At 43.4% G+C, this 16,823-nt stretch overlaps 1 protein-coding gene across 1 annotated transcript in view; it reads right to left on the bottom strand.

Moving 5' to 3' along the window:
* Positions 1-16,823, bottom strand: part of NOX3 (NADPH oxidase 3) — a gene marked incomplete at its 5' end in the record, with an annotated part of 58,380 nt that overhangs the window by 15,821 nt on the left and 25,736 nt on the right. Inside the window, 2 exon segments of the mRNA XM_054568657.1 lie at positions 9,359-9,521; positions 15,453-15,706. Of these exon segments, the coding sequence (XP_054424632.1) occupies positions 9,359-9,521; positions 15,453-15,706 (417 nt within the window).

Consider the following 16,823-nt stretch of genomic DNA (forward strand, 5'->3'; position numbering starts at 1 on the left):
TCTTTGCAAACCTTCACCCTCCCTTTAACTCACTTCGCTCCCCATGGAAGTAGAAAAACTATGGAACTTCATGCCATTCTCGCCTATGCACCTGCCCTTCCTCCTGCTCTCCGTAGGTTGTTTTATCTAAGAGCGTAGATGGTGATAGTTGCTACAGAATAAATGTCACTGGCTTATGTTCTATTATTTCCACTCTTTAAGGAACATGCTTAAAATGCATTCATATAGAAATAATAAACCAAAACTTTTGTTCTTTAAGAAACCTGTCCATTTCCAATCCAGTCCCAATCACATTTACTTGAAAAATGCCCCATCTTAGCCTTCCTTGCAAACAGAAACCATCCCCGTCTTTGCTTTCTTGTGGCCTAGCCATGGGTCAGCATTTTTAGGGTTTGCCAAGCCTTTTATACCTTTTGCTTCCTTGTGATGGCTGTGTGTGTCCTTCCCTCTGTACTTGATTACAGGTGACACCGGGTGGCCTTGGTGCACGAGGCAACGTAGAAAAGTGAAAAGGCTCAGAAAAGCTCGCTTGGCACGCAAAGAAGGAGAGAGGTTTCGAACAGAGGAAAAGGATATTTATGTTGACTCTCCTTCATCTTTCTAATGGTGACAGACACTTGCTGTGAAAGGACAGAGCATTCCCTTCCTGCCTTTTGGCCAGTAGGAAGGACCTGGTTCAATGGCACAACAAACATCCCAAACAATAAGCTACACGTCCGTGATCTGTGCTTCCCAGCACTGACCCCTACGCAGTCTCCAAAAAAAAAAAAAAAAAAAAAAAAAAAAGACCCTAAAATCAGTTACGTAGGTAAAACATGGTTTTCAGGGTTCCGTAGCTGACATCAGAAGCCCAAAATACATAAGGTTACTTTAAAAAGCTTTGTGAAACAGAAACTCACACTCAGCAAAATGATGAAAGTTGTGAACTTTCAGCACAGGATGTTATTTCTGTAATAGGATGCATTCAACACATGTATGTAAAATGGCTCCCTCTGTGGCAAGCAGCACAGAGTTACCTTAAAGAAATTAAAAATGGAACAGGCTTATGACCCAGCAATTCCACTTCTGGGTATATATCTGAAGAAACCCAAAACACTGATCAGAAAGAGTATATGCACATCTATGTTCATCGCAGTGCTATTTACGGCTGTTCACAATAGCCAAGATTTGGATGCTGCCCAAGTGTCCATCAGAAGTTGAGTGGATAAAAAAAAACAACCATGGTACATTTATGCAATGGAATACTACTCAGACTTAAAAAAAAAATCTAACCCTTTGTGACAACATGGATGAACTTGGAGAATATTATATTAAGTGAAACAATCTAGTCAGAGAAAGACAAACACCATATGATTTCACTTACATGTGGAATCTAATGAACAAAATAAACTAACGAGCAAAAGAGAAACAGACTCATAGACACAGAGAACAGACTGAGGGCTGTCAGAAAGGAGGGGGTTGAGGGACTGGGTGTAAAAGGCGAAGGGATTGATCCAAGAAAAAAAAAAGAACTCATAGACACACACAGAACGGTGGTTACCAGAGAAGGGTTGGTGGGGGGAGGTACAAGAGGCTAAGCGAGGGATAAATGGCGATGGAAGAAGACTTGACTTGGGGTGGGGAACACGCAATACAGTACACGATGATGGATTTTAGAATTGTACAGCTATGGCTTGTATAATTTTATTAACCAATGTCACCCCAATAAATTTAATCTAAAATGGCTCTCTGGATATTTCAGGAGACCACCCTGGGACTGCGTCATAGGGGTGGGAGTCCTGTGCGCATGCGGCCTGTCACAGGCCTTCGCTGTCGCAGCATTCCCAGGCATCGGCCACCAGACCGCAGGCAGCCGAGTCCCGTCCCAGAGGGCCGGGTCGGAGTGACACGTCGGTGCTGCGCTCTCTGTGAGCTCCACTCACCCCACACCCCCCGCAGCTTCTCTTTAGGACTCAGCAGCACTGTGTGTGGCCCCGGCCGAGGCCATCTGGGGCCAGTAGAAAAGGAACCTGTGCTGTTCTGATAAACCATTTCAGAAAATGTAGCAAGGAAGACTACTAACTAGAGGTCACAAACACCCCCAACAGGTTCCTCTCCTATGTCCTGGGCAGCCGTCCATGGACACAGGCAGTAGACACGTTCGCAAATACAATCTGGATTTCTTTAGACCTCAAATCAATTTCTCAAGGATGGAATGGAGACAGAAATTATTTATCTATTTCTTTATTTATAGCCCAGAATCCCTCCCCACCTCAAAGGAGGAAATTGTACACAAAGGCGCAGTAATTAAACATTGTGCGTTTTTGAATCCTATAACCTGTCTTAGACTCCTGGCTTCACTATCTCCAAGTAACTGGGGGAAGATCATTTAACTTGAGCTTAGATGGCCACATACATAAAATGGCAAAAACAACAACAACAACAACAACAACAACAAAACAACAAACACAGAATAACAACCTCTGAGCTTATTGTGAAGATGTAAGGATATGCTCTTGGAAGCATTTTGTACAGTGACAGGCGCATTATGTGCTCAGAGACATTAACTGCCATTTTCAATGTCATTTGGAAGAGGTTACAGAATAAACGCCACAAGTTTAGAGGACGAAGGGGATCATTGCCTTACTTGGTCACTTCTGAATTAGGGAGGTGGCGGTCACTGAGCGGAGGCGACACCAGACTTTAACTCTAGCACCAGTCTGAGACCCTCAGCATTGGTCAAAGACATAGTCCTCAAAGAAGAGGTCCTTCAGCAGCAAAATTCAGCCCAGGCTCCATGTGTGCTGAACCCACATGGGAGGGTTTTTATAGGGTGCCAGTGTTGACCCGGACTGTGGTCTGGCACCTCCACCAACAATGGAGTTGCAATGTGGCCTTGCCTCCTCCTGGGCCACACTCTTTGTTCCCCATTGTTATGGACTGAATGTTTGTGTCCTTCTCAAATTCTTATGTTGAAATCCAGTGTGATGGTATTTAACCTCTTTGAGAAGTGTTTAAATTTAGATGAGGTCATGAGAGTGGAGCCTCCAATAGCGGGGTTAGTGCCCTTCTAAGAAGAGGAACAGATCAAAGCACTTTCTCTGTCATGCGAGGGCACATGAGCAGATGGCCACCTGTAAGCAAGGAAGCAATTTCTCACCAGAACACAGACATGCTGGTGCCTTTGCCTTGGACTTCCAACCTCCAACACTGTGAGAAATAAATGTTTGTTGTTTTAAGTCAGCCGGCCTATGGTTTTTTTGCTATAGCAGCCTGAGTTATCTAAGACGATCACACTGCATGAAATAACAGAACTGACCAGAAGCTTCAGACTAACAGGGTAATGGAGACTTTCCATTGACGGGATCATGACCATTTTCCAAAAAGAAAACTTTCCTCTCTGAAAAGATAAAGACTGTGATTGATATTTAGAAAACATAATACTGCCTTAACACTTTGTAGCTCTTATTGTTGTGGTTTTTACTTGTTGTTGTTGCCGTTAAGGTCAAGGTCATCCTGGATGAACACAATAAGAAATTTTGAAGTAACTATTTTTTCTTATTGAGATGCTTCCTTAATGTGGCTTCCATGTCCAATTTTAAAGAAACATAAGTATAAAATTATATTTCTGGTTAACCATTATAAGCCTGAAACCAGACTTTGCCAATCATTTTTAGTTCTTAAGACTGCTTCTTAGTGCCGTTCTCCTTAATGTTACCTATTTCATGGCTAGACTGCTGGTTTGCCCTGTGACCGAGCACTGACCTTGTTTGTGCCTTGGTTTGTTCTAAGTAGAGTTAATAATAACTGTCGAACAACCAAAATGTCATTAATAATAGAATGGTCACATAAATGGTGAGATGTTTATGCTACAGAATACTCGGAAGGCACAACATAAAGCAAAGTCAAGCAGTAGCTTCTGACACTGAATGTGCTCTAAGCCATGTTAGGACAAAAACAAAACAAAGGGCACTGGCCTCTCTCCACACACATGCGCGCGCGCGCACACACACACACTCCCTACTCCATCATTATTTATGTAAAAATAATATAACACCCTGCATACACGCATAGGCGAGTATGTTCATGCAAGTGAATGGAAAAGGAGCAGGACAGGGTGCCCTCAGCTCTTACTGGGGAGCCCCCTGGAGAGCACAGTGGCGGTGGTGGCGAGTCGGGGCAGAAAGACTCATGAAGGGAGATTCTTCACTGTTTGAGTATTTTATTTGATTCTTTTACAGGGACACGTGTGTCTTGTATGGTGCGTGTGGTTAATAAGCCAAGATATTAAAAATATTAATACTGGTCACCTCCCCACACGGCAGTCCCCACAAGGCGAGGCCTGAGGGAGGAGGAAGCCTTTGGAGATGATCGGGTGAAAGACGAGAAGAATTGTGTCTCTGGAGAGGCAAAGGTGGCGCCCTGCTTCCCGTTCAGTTATTACAACACTCCAAGTGATTAGGAGACATGATCAATTCCAGGAGCAGCCACAGTTGCCAGTGTGAGGGAAAGCGAAAGTGAACAATTTCTCAAACTAAACAGATTCAATTAAATGTATTTTTCATTCATTAGAAAAAAGAGCAGGGCTTCCTTTGTTTCATTAGTATATTTAAGTAGAGTATGGATTTTTGCCTTCCTTGGCCTCTTTGTCTTGTTCCCACTGGCCCAGGCTGTCTTTTTATTTGAATTACCTGTTTATTATATTAGGTTAAGAACCCAAAGGCCATTTTGCATGGGACGCACTATAAATACCCATTAGCGCAGTTGTATATTCTTGAGCTGATGAAGGAAGACAATTTATGAAGAAATTAGATTACCTGGGTTTTTCTCTAATCTATTTTATCATAGTCTGAGGATTACGTATGTAGTTAAGGAAATGAACCCACTCTCCCAGTTGGCGGTTCCTCCCAGCTCTGTCTACACAGCTGGCTGTACCACCAGGGCAAACTACAACATGGAAGCCAATGTATTTTATGTCAGCCATCTTCCCACACCCTCCCCACGTGCACACACCTGTTTCATTCATCATTTTGACAGTTTGCACAAGCAAACTGTCCTCATTTTTTTTCAAGCTCTATTCACAAATGGAGTGTGATGTAGAATCAATCATACCTGTTAGGCAGGAGTTGGAGGGTGTCCATCGCGACGGGCTGTTGACACCCCTCAGCACCCAGCTTCCTCTGCATCGCATCACTAGGATTTCTCACCCAATCGTACCCCCTTCCCTCATCGCAGAGGAGCCTGTGTTCTGATCTGCCTTCTGCTAAGTGAAGTTTGGCTCTTCCTCCTGCGTTCAAAATACCCCTTCCATATATTACAACTTTCCTGCATTTTCTTAACAGCAAGCCATCATTATTGTACTTACTGTTCTTTTGTCTTCTTGGGAAGTCTCCTCCTAACCACTTCTCTCCCTTCCTCTCCACCTCCTCCTGACTATCTTTAAAAATAAAATATTGTTAGGAAGACATTTTTAAACACCAGCTTCAAATAGAAAGTGCTGCACATAATCCCAAAGAAGCGGCAGGTGTCCTGTTGGCTAGTCTGCATTTTACTTAGAAATGTTCTAGAACAACGTGACATGGGAAAAGGATTAAAAAAATAGTTTGCAGTCAAAATAACGGACAAAACTTCGGTGCAATTTTTTTTTCTAATTGTAGACTTGCAACATGAGGATTTTTACAAAAAAAAAAAAATGTATTTTTTTGTGTCAACTGGTATTTTACTCAGGAGGAGAAAAATCCACTGTAGTTAACCATTTGGGCCTAAAATCCAGCTCTGAACCCCAATGCTGGTTTTCCCCCTCTTTCCTGTTACACAAGAAAACAGTCTGAAAACTGGAGCCCAGTGCTATAATTGTGAAGATGCTGTTAGATAAATATATACTGCTCTGCGCTGCTGTACTTTAAAAATTATATAGATGCTGACAGTTTAATGGAAGAAGTAGCATTTATATCTCAAAAGCATGTGGGCGGCCCTGACAAATATTCATTACATAAGCCTAGTGATAGCTGTACTCAAACAAACACGAAGTTGCTTTAAGACAGAGAAACTTCTTAAACTTTTTCCACCCACATAGACCCTAAGAAAGTGGACCTTTACTGTGATTCTCAGCCTAAACCTTCAATAGCATGAAATCTCATTTTCCTAAAAGAGCTTTGCTGTGGGGATCAGAAACACGTGTTCCCATCCTGACTCGGTGGCTAGCCAGCTGGGTGACTTGGGACGGATCACTTCCCATTCCAAGTAGGGAAGCTGACTTTGTTGCCCTGTGCAAAGCTAGGGGGTTAAAACCCTCTGAGTTGTTTTGTGATTCTATGCTTTTGGCTCCGATATAACAGTATCCTACCTTCATTTCCAACTGAATATTGACCAAATATTACCCCAAATTTTTATATTATAAAAATTGTTTTTTTATTGTCAATGTCTGTGTTTGGAATAAAGATTCATGGCCCTGCTTTATAGTTCTGTGTTAACTGCCTACTCCCACCCTCCACAATGAAACAGCCTCAAAAAACCTTGTAACAGCGCTCAGGGATAACAGAGCAACTGGGAGAGGGGGAGAATGTTAAGGTTTTTGTGGGTTCCTATGTAGACTATAAGATTTTGTGGGGTCTTATAAGAATTTTTCTGCTCTATTTGTAGTGAAGTAATTGAATACATTATTTTAATTACAAAATTACTGAACAAACAATCTTTCTGATTAAGTTAAAAAGTGAATTAACCTTAGTAACCTAGAATCTCATAGAGAATTGCACAGAATCTATTGGTTTTTTTGGGAGGCACATAGACATTTATTCACTCATTGATTTATTCAAAATTTGTTATACATATAATTTGTATGTGTGTGTGTATGTGTGTGTGTGGGGGGGGGGAGAGAGAGAGAGAGAGCGAGGGAGAGAGAGAGAGATCTAAAGAAGCCAGGCCCAAAGGAGCTCAGAGCCTTCTAGGAGAGAGAAGTTATTATCTGAAGATGCACAAGGGAAGGAGGTGGATATTGAGAGAAGGGTGAGGAATTAGAATTCTGGTGTGAGGAGAGTGAGGGCTTTCCATGTCAGTGTGAGAGGGTCTGGCACATTCTAGGTGCTGAATAAATAGTCACTGAGTGAATAAGTGAATGAAAATGAGACACACGAGCCAGCATCATCAGGTCACGTGACATGTAAGGTTTGGTGTGATGAAAACTGTGAAGCAAGGAGACACGCACGTCCCTAAGTGGGTTTTACCTGGTAGACGGCAAGAGGAAAGAAAAAGTTTAGGAGGACCAGGACTGGTCATCAACCCGAACAAGCATTGCCGTGGGGCCCAAATACACAAAACAGGAGCAGTTTTGCTTGCTTTGTGCCATAGAGTGAATGTTTTCCCCTCAGAATTCACACGTTGGAACTAATCCCCAATATGACGGGGTCTGGAGGGGCGTGGAGTCTTTGGGAGATGATCAGGTCATACGGGTGGAGCCCTTGTGAACGGGATTAGCGCCCTTATGAAAAAACCTTCTAGATCTCTATATCTATTTTTTTCTCTCATCGAGTTGCAAACTGCAAACCGATAAGCTTGACTCCTGCGACTCAAAGAAAAGACCCCAAAGAGCTAGGTAGAAGTCCTCCTCTGTCATGGATGATGGCAATCCTGGCTAGAAGGTGGCCACCTACAGACCAGAAAGCAGACTCTCGTTGGATACCAGCTGAGCCAGCACATTGATCCTGGACTTTCCAGCATCCAGGGCTCTCTGGAGAAATAAGTGCCTGTTGTTTATAAGCCACCAAATGATGCTATTTTGTGATGGCAGCCAAACAGACGAAGACACTTTATTAAATTTATTGTGGCATAGAGAAAAGAAGATGGTTTTTAGCAGAAGAAGGACCTGGATTCAAAATCACATTCTAATATTGATGAGCTCTCTGAGCTTCAGGTTTTTCGTCGGCATGGACTCTTGTTCCTCCATCGCAGGGGTCAGGAAATCCAGCTCAGGGACATGAACTGATATGCTTCTAGTGAGAGTGGGACCAGGCTGAGCTAGAGTCTCTTGCGAGGACACCCAGAGCCTGCCAGCAGTACCACGGTGGGGGGCATGTCGATCGTGTGTTGTTATGTCTTAGAAAGAGCCAGCTGGACCTGAGTTTGAATCCTGAATCTTTTACCGCCCAAGGGTTTTCAGTCACTTGTGTCTTGCTAAGCTTCGGGTTCCTTATTTGAAAAGCAGGTGTTTTACTATCTACTTTATAAGGTTGTTGAGAAGATCATAATGATGAAATAAGAAAATGTACGTCAAGAACCCGTCGCTTGGAGGCGCATGAAATGATAGCTAGTTTTACTCTTCTTAATTGGGAAGCCCCAGTTTTAGAGATCTTCTGGTCTGATATCACCCCAGTGCTTTATTAATTAATGCTGTTCCTTAGTGAATGTCAGATGAAGGAAGCTCCTGTGGCTAAATGAGCTCAGGGAGGGTGGGGGAAGCCACCTGAACGAGGTTCTTTTCTACAGAACTTATTTAATAAGCTACTGGATGATGGGACTCTTCCAGAGTGGGATTTGTACTCGCATTTCTGAAGTTCATTTGACTATAGAATTCTCTCTAGTGGACCACATCCTGCGACTAATGTTCCGTAGGACACACTGAGACATGCCAATCTCACCAAGTATCTGTCTTTGACAGAGGAGACAGATGCAGCCTGAGTGCCCAGCAGACACGTAGCAGGATCAGGACCAGCACCAGGCTTGCCTGACATCCTGGGTCCCCCTGAGCGGACACCACTTGGTCTTAGCAAGGGTTCCTCCCCCCTCCACTCTAGGGTCTGCCACGGGTCCTAGGAGGGTTAAAGCTGGGGACAGAGAGTCTGGGTAGCACCAAGAAAGGAAGGCAACCATGGAGGATCTAGTTAGAAAACATACAAGCAAAGATAAAAGGGAGATTTGGGATGACAACACCAAGCAAGCAAGCCAGTGAGTCCCAATTACAGCCTGTTCGCTTCTCGTTAAGGCCCCGAATCCATGAGGGGAAGATACTGAATTGTACACTTAGAGCCAGAGTATCAAGCTAAAGAGACCAAGGAAAGGCAGCCTGTTAATATTACAACTGCAGCCCAGTCACACAGCCATTTGCAGCCTGTCCATATTTTACTGACATGAGCAATTACATGTCCTGTAATGACAATGAAGCAATAAAATTTATGTCTTGTCATCTTTAACAAGATTAGACATAACCCTTCTCATAAACGTAATACTGAATGGAGATTTTTAAGAACATAAGTATAGTTAAGGATCCTTGCGTTTATCCCTCATAGTTAATTAAAATCCTCCCCAAGAATCGGCAGATGATAGATATTGGGACGTGGAGCCTTTGAATCCATGGAAGGGGGCCCTAAGAGATTTTTTTCCATACCTTGCTCGGCTTCAGCTGGTGTGGTGACTCCCAACATCTGTACCACAGAGATTTCAGAAGCGCGGCGAAGGGAGTGACGCCGATCCCCGCCGCGATGCACACGCTCACCGGGTAGTGAAACACGTCGGTCAGCGGTGCCCCGAACGGCCCGTCCACGGCCAGCCTGCAATCACAAAGGCCAGCCCGTGCGGCGTTCAGGACACTCTGCTCCTGACACCGCGTCCCAGGAAACCAGTGCATTCGATGCAGTGTGTCCACAGTGCACGCGGGGAGGGTGGCTCTGCGCTGGCGGACGCCCTCTTTGGAGAGCTGGGGCTCAGCGGGACGGTGTGGAGGCCTCTCCTTCCTGTGCACGAAGGGCAGCGCCTGACCTCTCCAGCTCGGGTTCACGCCTCTTCCATGGGGCACCTCCCCTACCGTTTTCAGAAGCTGGTTTTGGCTCCAAGCATCATGAAGCCTGGCGGGAGAAGGCTTTTCTTTCCCTTTATTTTCCTAGCTGCCGCCAGAGAAACAAAGCAGAGGCCTCAAGGGGGGTTATAACAGGTTTATTTGCCCTTTTGTTGATAGATTTCTCCCCCGTTTTTATTTATTTGATCTCACACCTCAGTACTATCTATTAATATAGTTTTAGCCTCATGGAAGCCGTTAGTTTGAAATAAAAAATTTTTAAGATAATTTGTCAGTTAGGTGCAATTTCTAAAACTTGTTATTTTAGATTATGCAAACTCAAAATCTGTAACAATTAGGCCAGGGAGGCACTGATGTGTCTTAGCTCAGCAAATTTCTCTCTATAAGGAGAAAGCATATTCACTGAATAAATATCACTGCCTTTACCATGGTCCTAAATGTACTGGCTTCTGGATTCTACTCCAGTTCCCATGATTAGCTCTCCGCACTGGTTTTTCTTTCATTTCCTAAAATACGCAGCACCCCATTCTGCCACGGGGACTCTGTGCATCATAATCCAAGTAATCACCTGGAACCCCGGCCCCAGTTTCCCCCCTACCTTGGTTCATAGTTGCTCTTTCATTAGGTCGTTTCCCACTACCCCGGGGAAGGTTCGCGGAGCCCCTCACACCAGTTAAATCGCTTCTTATATAATTTACAACACCACGTGTCCCTCCCCTGTCGTCCTTACCATGGTTGTAATTTTACACTTGTTTTGGGGTGCGTGCGCATGATTGTTTTGTGTCTGTCTTTGCCTGTTGCTGCATTCCAGCACCTTGCGCTCTCCAGCATGTAATTGTTCAATAACAGTTTGTTGAATAAATTGTAGAGGGAATGTTTAAAAGGTTTCAGTCAGCAATTTGTATTTAAAAATGCCAACTATTCCAAAAGCATACATTTACATATGAACAAAGATATGCTAATGAAAAGGGTTCTAAGTTATTCATAACTCTTCCCCAAGGGGTGTCTGTTGAAGGCAACCCAGGTTCACCCATTTGGGCTTACGATGTGCCATGACAGTTCAATTGGGTTTATTTAAAAATGTTCCATATGCCAGACCTCCTAATAATTCAGATGAACCCTCCTCAAGTTAATCTTAATTAATAAGGCTTTATTACATATTGATATATGGAAATGAAAGAATAAAAATAAAAGGTCATTAACCAGAAAGGGTTAGTATCGCAGCCTACTGCAGATTATTTCATAAATAATTAGATAAGGGAAAGTGAGAGAGAAGGCGAAAACTCCATGGATTAATATGTCCTATCGGTAATTGTTTTTATAATTAGTCATATCTGAAATTTATTTGACACTGATTTGAAAAGATAACAATTAAATCCAAAGAAGAATTGTGTCATATAATCCACACAAATACATAATACACAAATTTCAACATAATTAGAATTGAGAACCAAGACCAGAAGTGGCAGGAGAAAATATTCAGTCCAACTTCCGTGCTAATATAGTAATCCTTCCTCCCACATCCCTGGTGGCAGACACTTTCTGATTTTATATTGCAGGGCGCCTGGTCCACTTAGGGGCTGCTCTAAGAATAAGAGAGTTTTTCCTCATGGCTCACTGAAATCTGTCTTCTGACAGCTCGCCCCTTCTGTCTTCTCGAGAAACACATTTCAGGTCTTTTCTCTTCCCTGCATTTCAGGCCTTTATTATAGTTGACTGTAACTATCATGACACCCTAATTACTCTTTTTGGGCCAAAATGTCTTCATTCCTCAAGACCTCTCGCCATCTCAAACCAGCTTCCTCTGCCTAAATTCTTTTTTGTGTTTGTTCCATTGTAGTGCTAATCACTTTTTAAATGAATTTGGTTTTTGAAAAAATGTTTTGGAGTGACATTGGTTAATACATTATATAGTATTATATTGTACATCGGGTGTACAATACATGCTTGTCAAGTTCACTCAGCTACTTCCGGTTTGATTTGGATGCAGAGAATTTCTGACAGCGCAGCACAGCGAGCGATCTGCCTGTCCAGCATCCGCATCAAACTGCCCCTGGTTGCTCAGGGTCGCAGCATCCCCCGCCCACCTCATCAGCATCTCCTCTTGTCTCGTTCACCCGTGACTTTTATTCATAGAAATGGTTTCCTTATTGAATCATCACTTTCACTATCATCTCTGTGGTAAGTGACGTTTCTTATTTTGCTAATGTTAATAGTTAACGTTTCAAAATTATACATCATGCTAAGGGCTTTATATGGACTGTCACATTTAATCTTAAACAAAGCCTTAGGCACTATTATTATTGTCTTTCTTTTACAGATTGGGACACTGAGGCACGGTGGTACGGATGTTTTCCAGGGTCACATACACAGTTGGGCTTTGAACCCAGGCTGTGTGATGTTGGAGCCTCGGGCTCCAGGCAAGCCGGTTAAATTGCTAAAAACTCCAGAATCAAGAAGTTCTTCCTCTTACTTGACCATCTTACTGCAGAAGGTCAAGTTTGCTAAAAGAGCTCATGATCTTGCCTTTTCTCCTGGGCTCAAAGCAAGGCTCTTTGTCCTGCTCCTTTGCCTGCCCTTTGCCTAGGTTTGCTTCTCCTCTGGGCTCCTTAGTCACTGATTCCTGGGCCTGAATTTAATCCTTTGGGATCCAAAAGCAGTGAGCACTTATGGTGCTCTCTCCAAAGTCTTTGATTTAATTAAAAAATAAAACACCTTTGAGAAGTAAAGTCATCCAAGGAAGTCCAACAATATTCTGGTTCTTTGTGGATGGAAGATATAAGCAAATTCTAGTTTTTTTGCTTGTTCGTTTTGTTTTACTGCTAGTATGTGTGTGGATACATACATATCTGTTCAAAGGAATTGAACGAATGAAGGGAAGCTGCACTGTTTAGAACAACTCATTTTCATTCCTTCCATACGTATTTATTGATGCCAACTAAGAGTCAGAGCCTGTTCTAGCTACTGGGAACACTGAAGTGAACTAAAGAGATAACGTGCCTTCTCTTATGGAACCTCCATCCTGTGTAGGGAGAGAGACGGTAAACAGATAAACAGACACTGGTGCGCCAGGTGGTGTAAGTCCTGTGGAGAAGAACAGAGCTGGGCACGAGCACCATGACACTGAGCGTCAGCTGGGTTGAGGAGGGAAGGAAAGCATTCTCTAGAGGACATTTAAGCAGAGACTTGGGGGAAGAGGGGAGCAGAGAATCTGAGGAAGAGCATCCCAGGCAGAAGGAATGGCAGTGGCCAAGGCACTGAAGCGAGTGTGCTTGGTGTGCGAGGAAAACAGGAATGGCTGGGCACCCGGGGAGCAGGAGGTGGAGCTCAGGAGCCTCGGGAGGCCTGGGGGTGTTGGTGGGGGGAGACTGTGTCAGGCTCTGCGCTGATGACGTGTTCTGTAGATAGAGAGCACATCGACCTCTGAGAAACACGCTCCAAGGTCTTGCCAGGGGATTGGCTGAAATGCTAGCTGGTCTGTGGAGGGAAAGGTTGCTTAATAGACCAGATAACTGTGTATATCCAGAGCAGAGACCAGGTTCGCAAATGAGATGAAGGGATTGATCTTGGCAGAGGGACCCGTGGTGTCTGTGCGCGTGTGTGTGAATACTTTTATTCCTGATTTTAGGTATTTATACTGCATTCTGAATCTCAAGAGTTCCGTTACATTGCTTCTTTTCCACGAGTTAAAAAAAAAAGGTCTGAATGGAACAGTCAGGGGTTGTCATCAGACTTGGGGCACTGGTCTGGTTTCTATCATACCGCTCTTTAGTACCAGTGCTTGGAATGAAAGGATATGGTTCTTCCTACCCATGGAACACAACCAAGTCCAGGGCTACATAGTTACAGGTCAGTGTCCCACTGGAAGAGAGGCAAAAGGGACACTATGCTGATTAGATTCTGTGCCTCAGATTCCTTCCGGTACCTAGTTTGCCACCTGTAAATACTTGTTAAGTGAGCTAAAACATCCATATTGGGTCCGGGTATTCATTTATTCTTTTGTCAGATATTTACTTTGTACTCACTATGTGTCAGACACTGTTCTAGGTGCTGGCCTACAAAAGAGACCAGACAACACCCACGCTGAGGACGTTCCATTCCAGGTGTGTCTCTACCATGTTCACCACCCAGTTTCCTATGGCAGGGGTGGCTGCTTGGTAGCTCCTAAACTCTCCAAGGATGGAAGGAGAGAGAACATCTTGGCGCTTCTTTTGAAATATCAGTTCTTTCAAAAATGTTTTTCTAAACAATTTGTGGGTTCATGTGTGCGCATGCGTCCCTATTTACCTGGGGCCCTAAATGCAGGCTTCATGTGCTTATCAGGTGACCCTGCAGCCAGAGTGAGAATCAACATTAAGCCAGGGGCTGGTAATTTACACTGTCATGTGCCCCTGCTTTTTTGAATAGGATGCTGTTTTGGATTAAATCATGCCCCCCACGTGATATGTTGAAATCGTAACTGCTTAGCACCTTAGAATGTGATCTCATTCCGATACAGGGTTGTTGTAGATCTAATTAATCAAGTGAAGATGAGATCAGACAGTAGGGTGGGCCCTTATTCCTTATGACTTTATAAGAAGAGAACACAGAAACGCAGAAATGCAGTCACAAGAGGAGAGAACTCCATGTGACAACAGAGGCGGAAACTGGGAGGCTGCAGCTGGAGGCCAGGAAACAAGGCTGCTGGTGGTTCAAGGCTGCTGGTCAACCACCAGCAGCCAGGAAGGAGCGAGGAAGGGTTCTCCCCTCCAGGTTTCAGAGGGAGCAGAGGCCTGTCGATGCCTGGATTTTGGACTATAGTCTCCAGAACTGTGAGAGAATAAATTTCCATTGTGTTAAGCCACACAGTTTGTGGTCCTTCATTCTAATGACCTGAGGAGACTCATCCAGATGGCATTAGTGCTTTTTCAAACTTCTCAGACCTACCTTTTGCACATCTTCCTTGTAGCAAAGTTAAATCATTTGCTTGTGTTAGACCTCCTGATGTCCTAGAGGATAGGGACAATGTTTTGCCATCTCTGTATTTCTGGCACGCAGTGGAGGTGAATCAGTACTCGTTGCGTACGCATACGCCGGAGTGACTGACTGACCGTACCGCTCACTTTCTTGACTCTCAGATCATTTTGTCATTTTATGAGCTTTAGTCTGTCATTGTTAGCTCTTTCTCCAGTGTAGGGAGCCTGCCAGATTAATTCTGACTGTGAAGTATGCAGCTTATGAAGACTGAACTTCACAAATATAGTTTAAAAAGTCAGCCCAACAACAAAAAGTTCACAGGGCTGACTTAGTCATTACAGGCTGCCTGTAATCAACAAAGTGATGTTTGGAGCTAGGAAAGCAAAAGCCTCCTTTTCCCTGCATCATGGCTTGCCTTTGTTGAACACGTTTTTGCTGTTGTTTTTAAAGAAATGTACTTGCTTCTATCAGAAATTTTTTAAATTACAGTTGACCCTCGACCAAAGCTGGGCTAGAGGCACTGGCCCTGCACAGTGGGAAATCCATGCTTTTGACTCTCCCAGAACTTAATGACTGTAGTTTTTTATATATGTTCTCCCATTTAAAAAATAGGCTCAAACTTACCATCTAGAATAAAGATAATGCTAAATTTGGTAGCATGTTGATGCACTAAAATACCTTACTCTTAAAAACATTCCAAATTATATGTAAGAAAGGAACGGGATCCAACCTTGGCAGGCTCTGAGGCTCCCGAGGGGCCTGTCCGTCAGCTTGGAAGGCCTGGCACAGAGCTCTGGTCCAGTCTCCTGCCACCCGGATGTGCACGCTGAAGAAGTCCTCCTGGGGGGCAGACGTGAGGGTGAACGGGTGCCACTCCAGCCGGGATATGGATGGGCACTGGAGCAAGATGTACTGCCCCGGTGCCATTTGAAAGTGATGCTTTTTCATGTGGAGTTCTAGCACCCCAGATGGATGGCTGACCACCTAAATGAGAACAATGGAGGGGTTGGTCTTTTTACTCAGGTCCAGTACTAAGAAAATAGTCTTTGTTACATCAAAAGCTTGCATTTTTAAAATCAGCTTTTTTTGAGGTATAATTTACATACACCACTTGTAATGAGCCTCCAAAGATCTTTGCCATCACTTTCATGTCTAGGTTGACAAATCCAGCAAGAATGAGGTTTATGTCCTTCACAATGAAGTCTGCATTTTGGTAGCTGTGACTGCCTGTCTCAAATGGCGAAGCTTTCCTTAGCACAGTTTACCAGACCCACGAAAATATAAGCTCGACTATCAGGCATTGCACCTAATTGTGCTTAAAATTATTAAAATAGTCACAGAGTCATCTCCCGGTTTTAAAAATACAGGTTCAGTTTTAAATAATATGAATCGTTTCTCAATCCTCTGTGAATTAGTCCTGGTATTTCTTCCTTTTAAGTGGAAAACAATGTGTGAACTCACTCTGAAATGTTTTGTTTTAGTCAAGTCTACTCCGGCGTCCTACCTGTGCTCTGAGTTTTAGATATAGAAAGCATCATGCAAAATTCTTATCCCTTTGAAAAGAACTTTATAACTTGCTGCTTATCAGAGGGAAAGAATTAATTTCCTTTTTTTAGATTCTCATCTTGTTTTCTGAAACATTGCTCCGGGTCCCCAGCTCTTTTGTTGTGGCACGGGGTATAAGGGAACAAAAATCTCGTGTCTAGATTTTGTGACAGTATTTTTCCACACAAAAGAGAATTTCACTGCATTTTAATCATTACGTCTGCTTCTCTTCTCCCCACTGATACTCTTTCTGAATCTGCTGTTAAATTGTCTCCCTAGTAACAGCTTTAGTAGATTTTGAGAAGTTTTACTGTCTAGCTTTTGATACAGCCTCATAGCCTTTGGTGGTAAACTTGAAAACAGCAACACAAAAACAGCTTAAAACAGAAATATGAAGCAATTTCTAGGCTTCTGCTCTCATGAAGACAGTTAAATAGATGTAGTATTCTGTTAATATTATACTAGCAAGGCAGTATAGGTTTGGTTAGCAGAGAATTTCTTTCTAGACATTTAAAAAACAGGGAGCAGAGTATTTGGTACTTCAGTCTCTTGGACT

The sequence above is a fragment of the Pteronotus mesoamericanus genome, unplaced genomic scaffold (genome assembly GCF_021234165.1).
Source record: "Pteronotus mesoamericanus isolate MK-2021 breed Mesoamerican mustached bat unplaced genomic scaffold, CSHL_Meso_final contig_20, whole genome shotgun sequence".
Classification (NCBI taxonomy): Eukaryota; Metazoa; Chordata; class Mammalia; order Chiroptera; family Mormoopidae; genus Pteronotus; species Pteronotus mesoamericanus.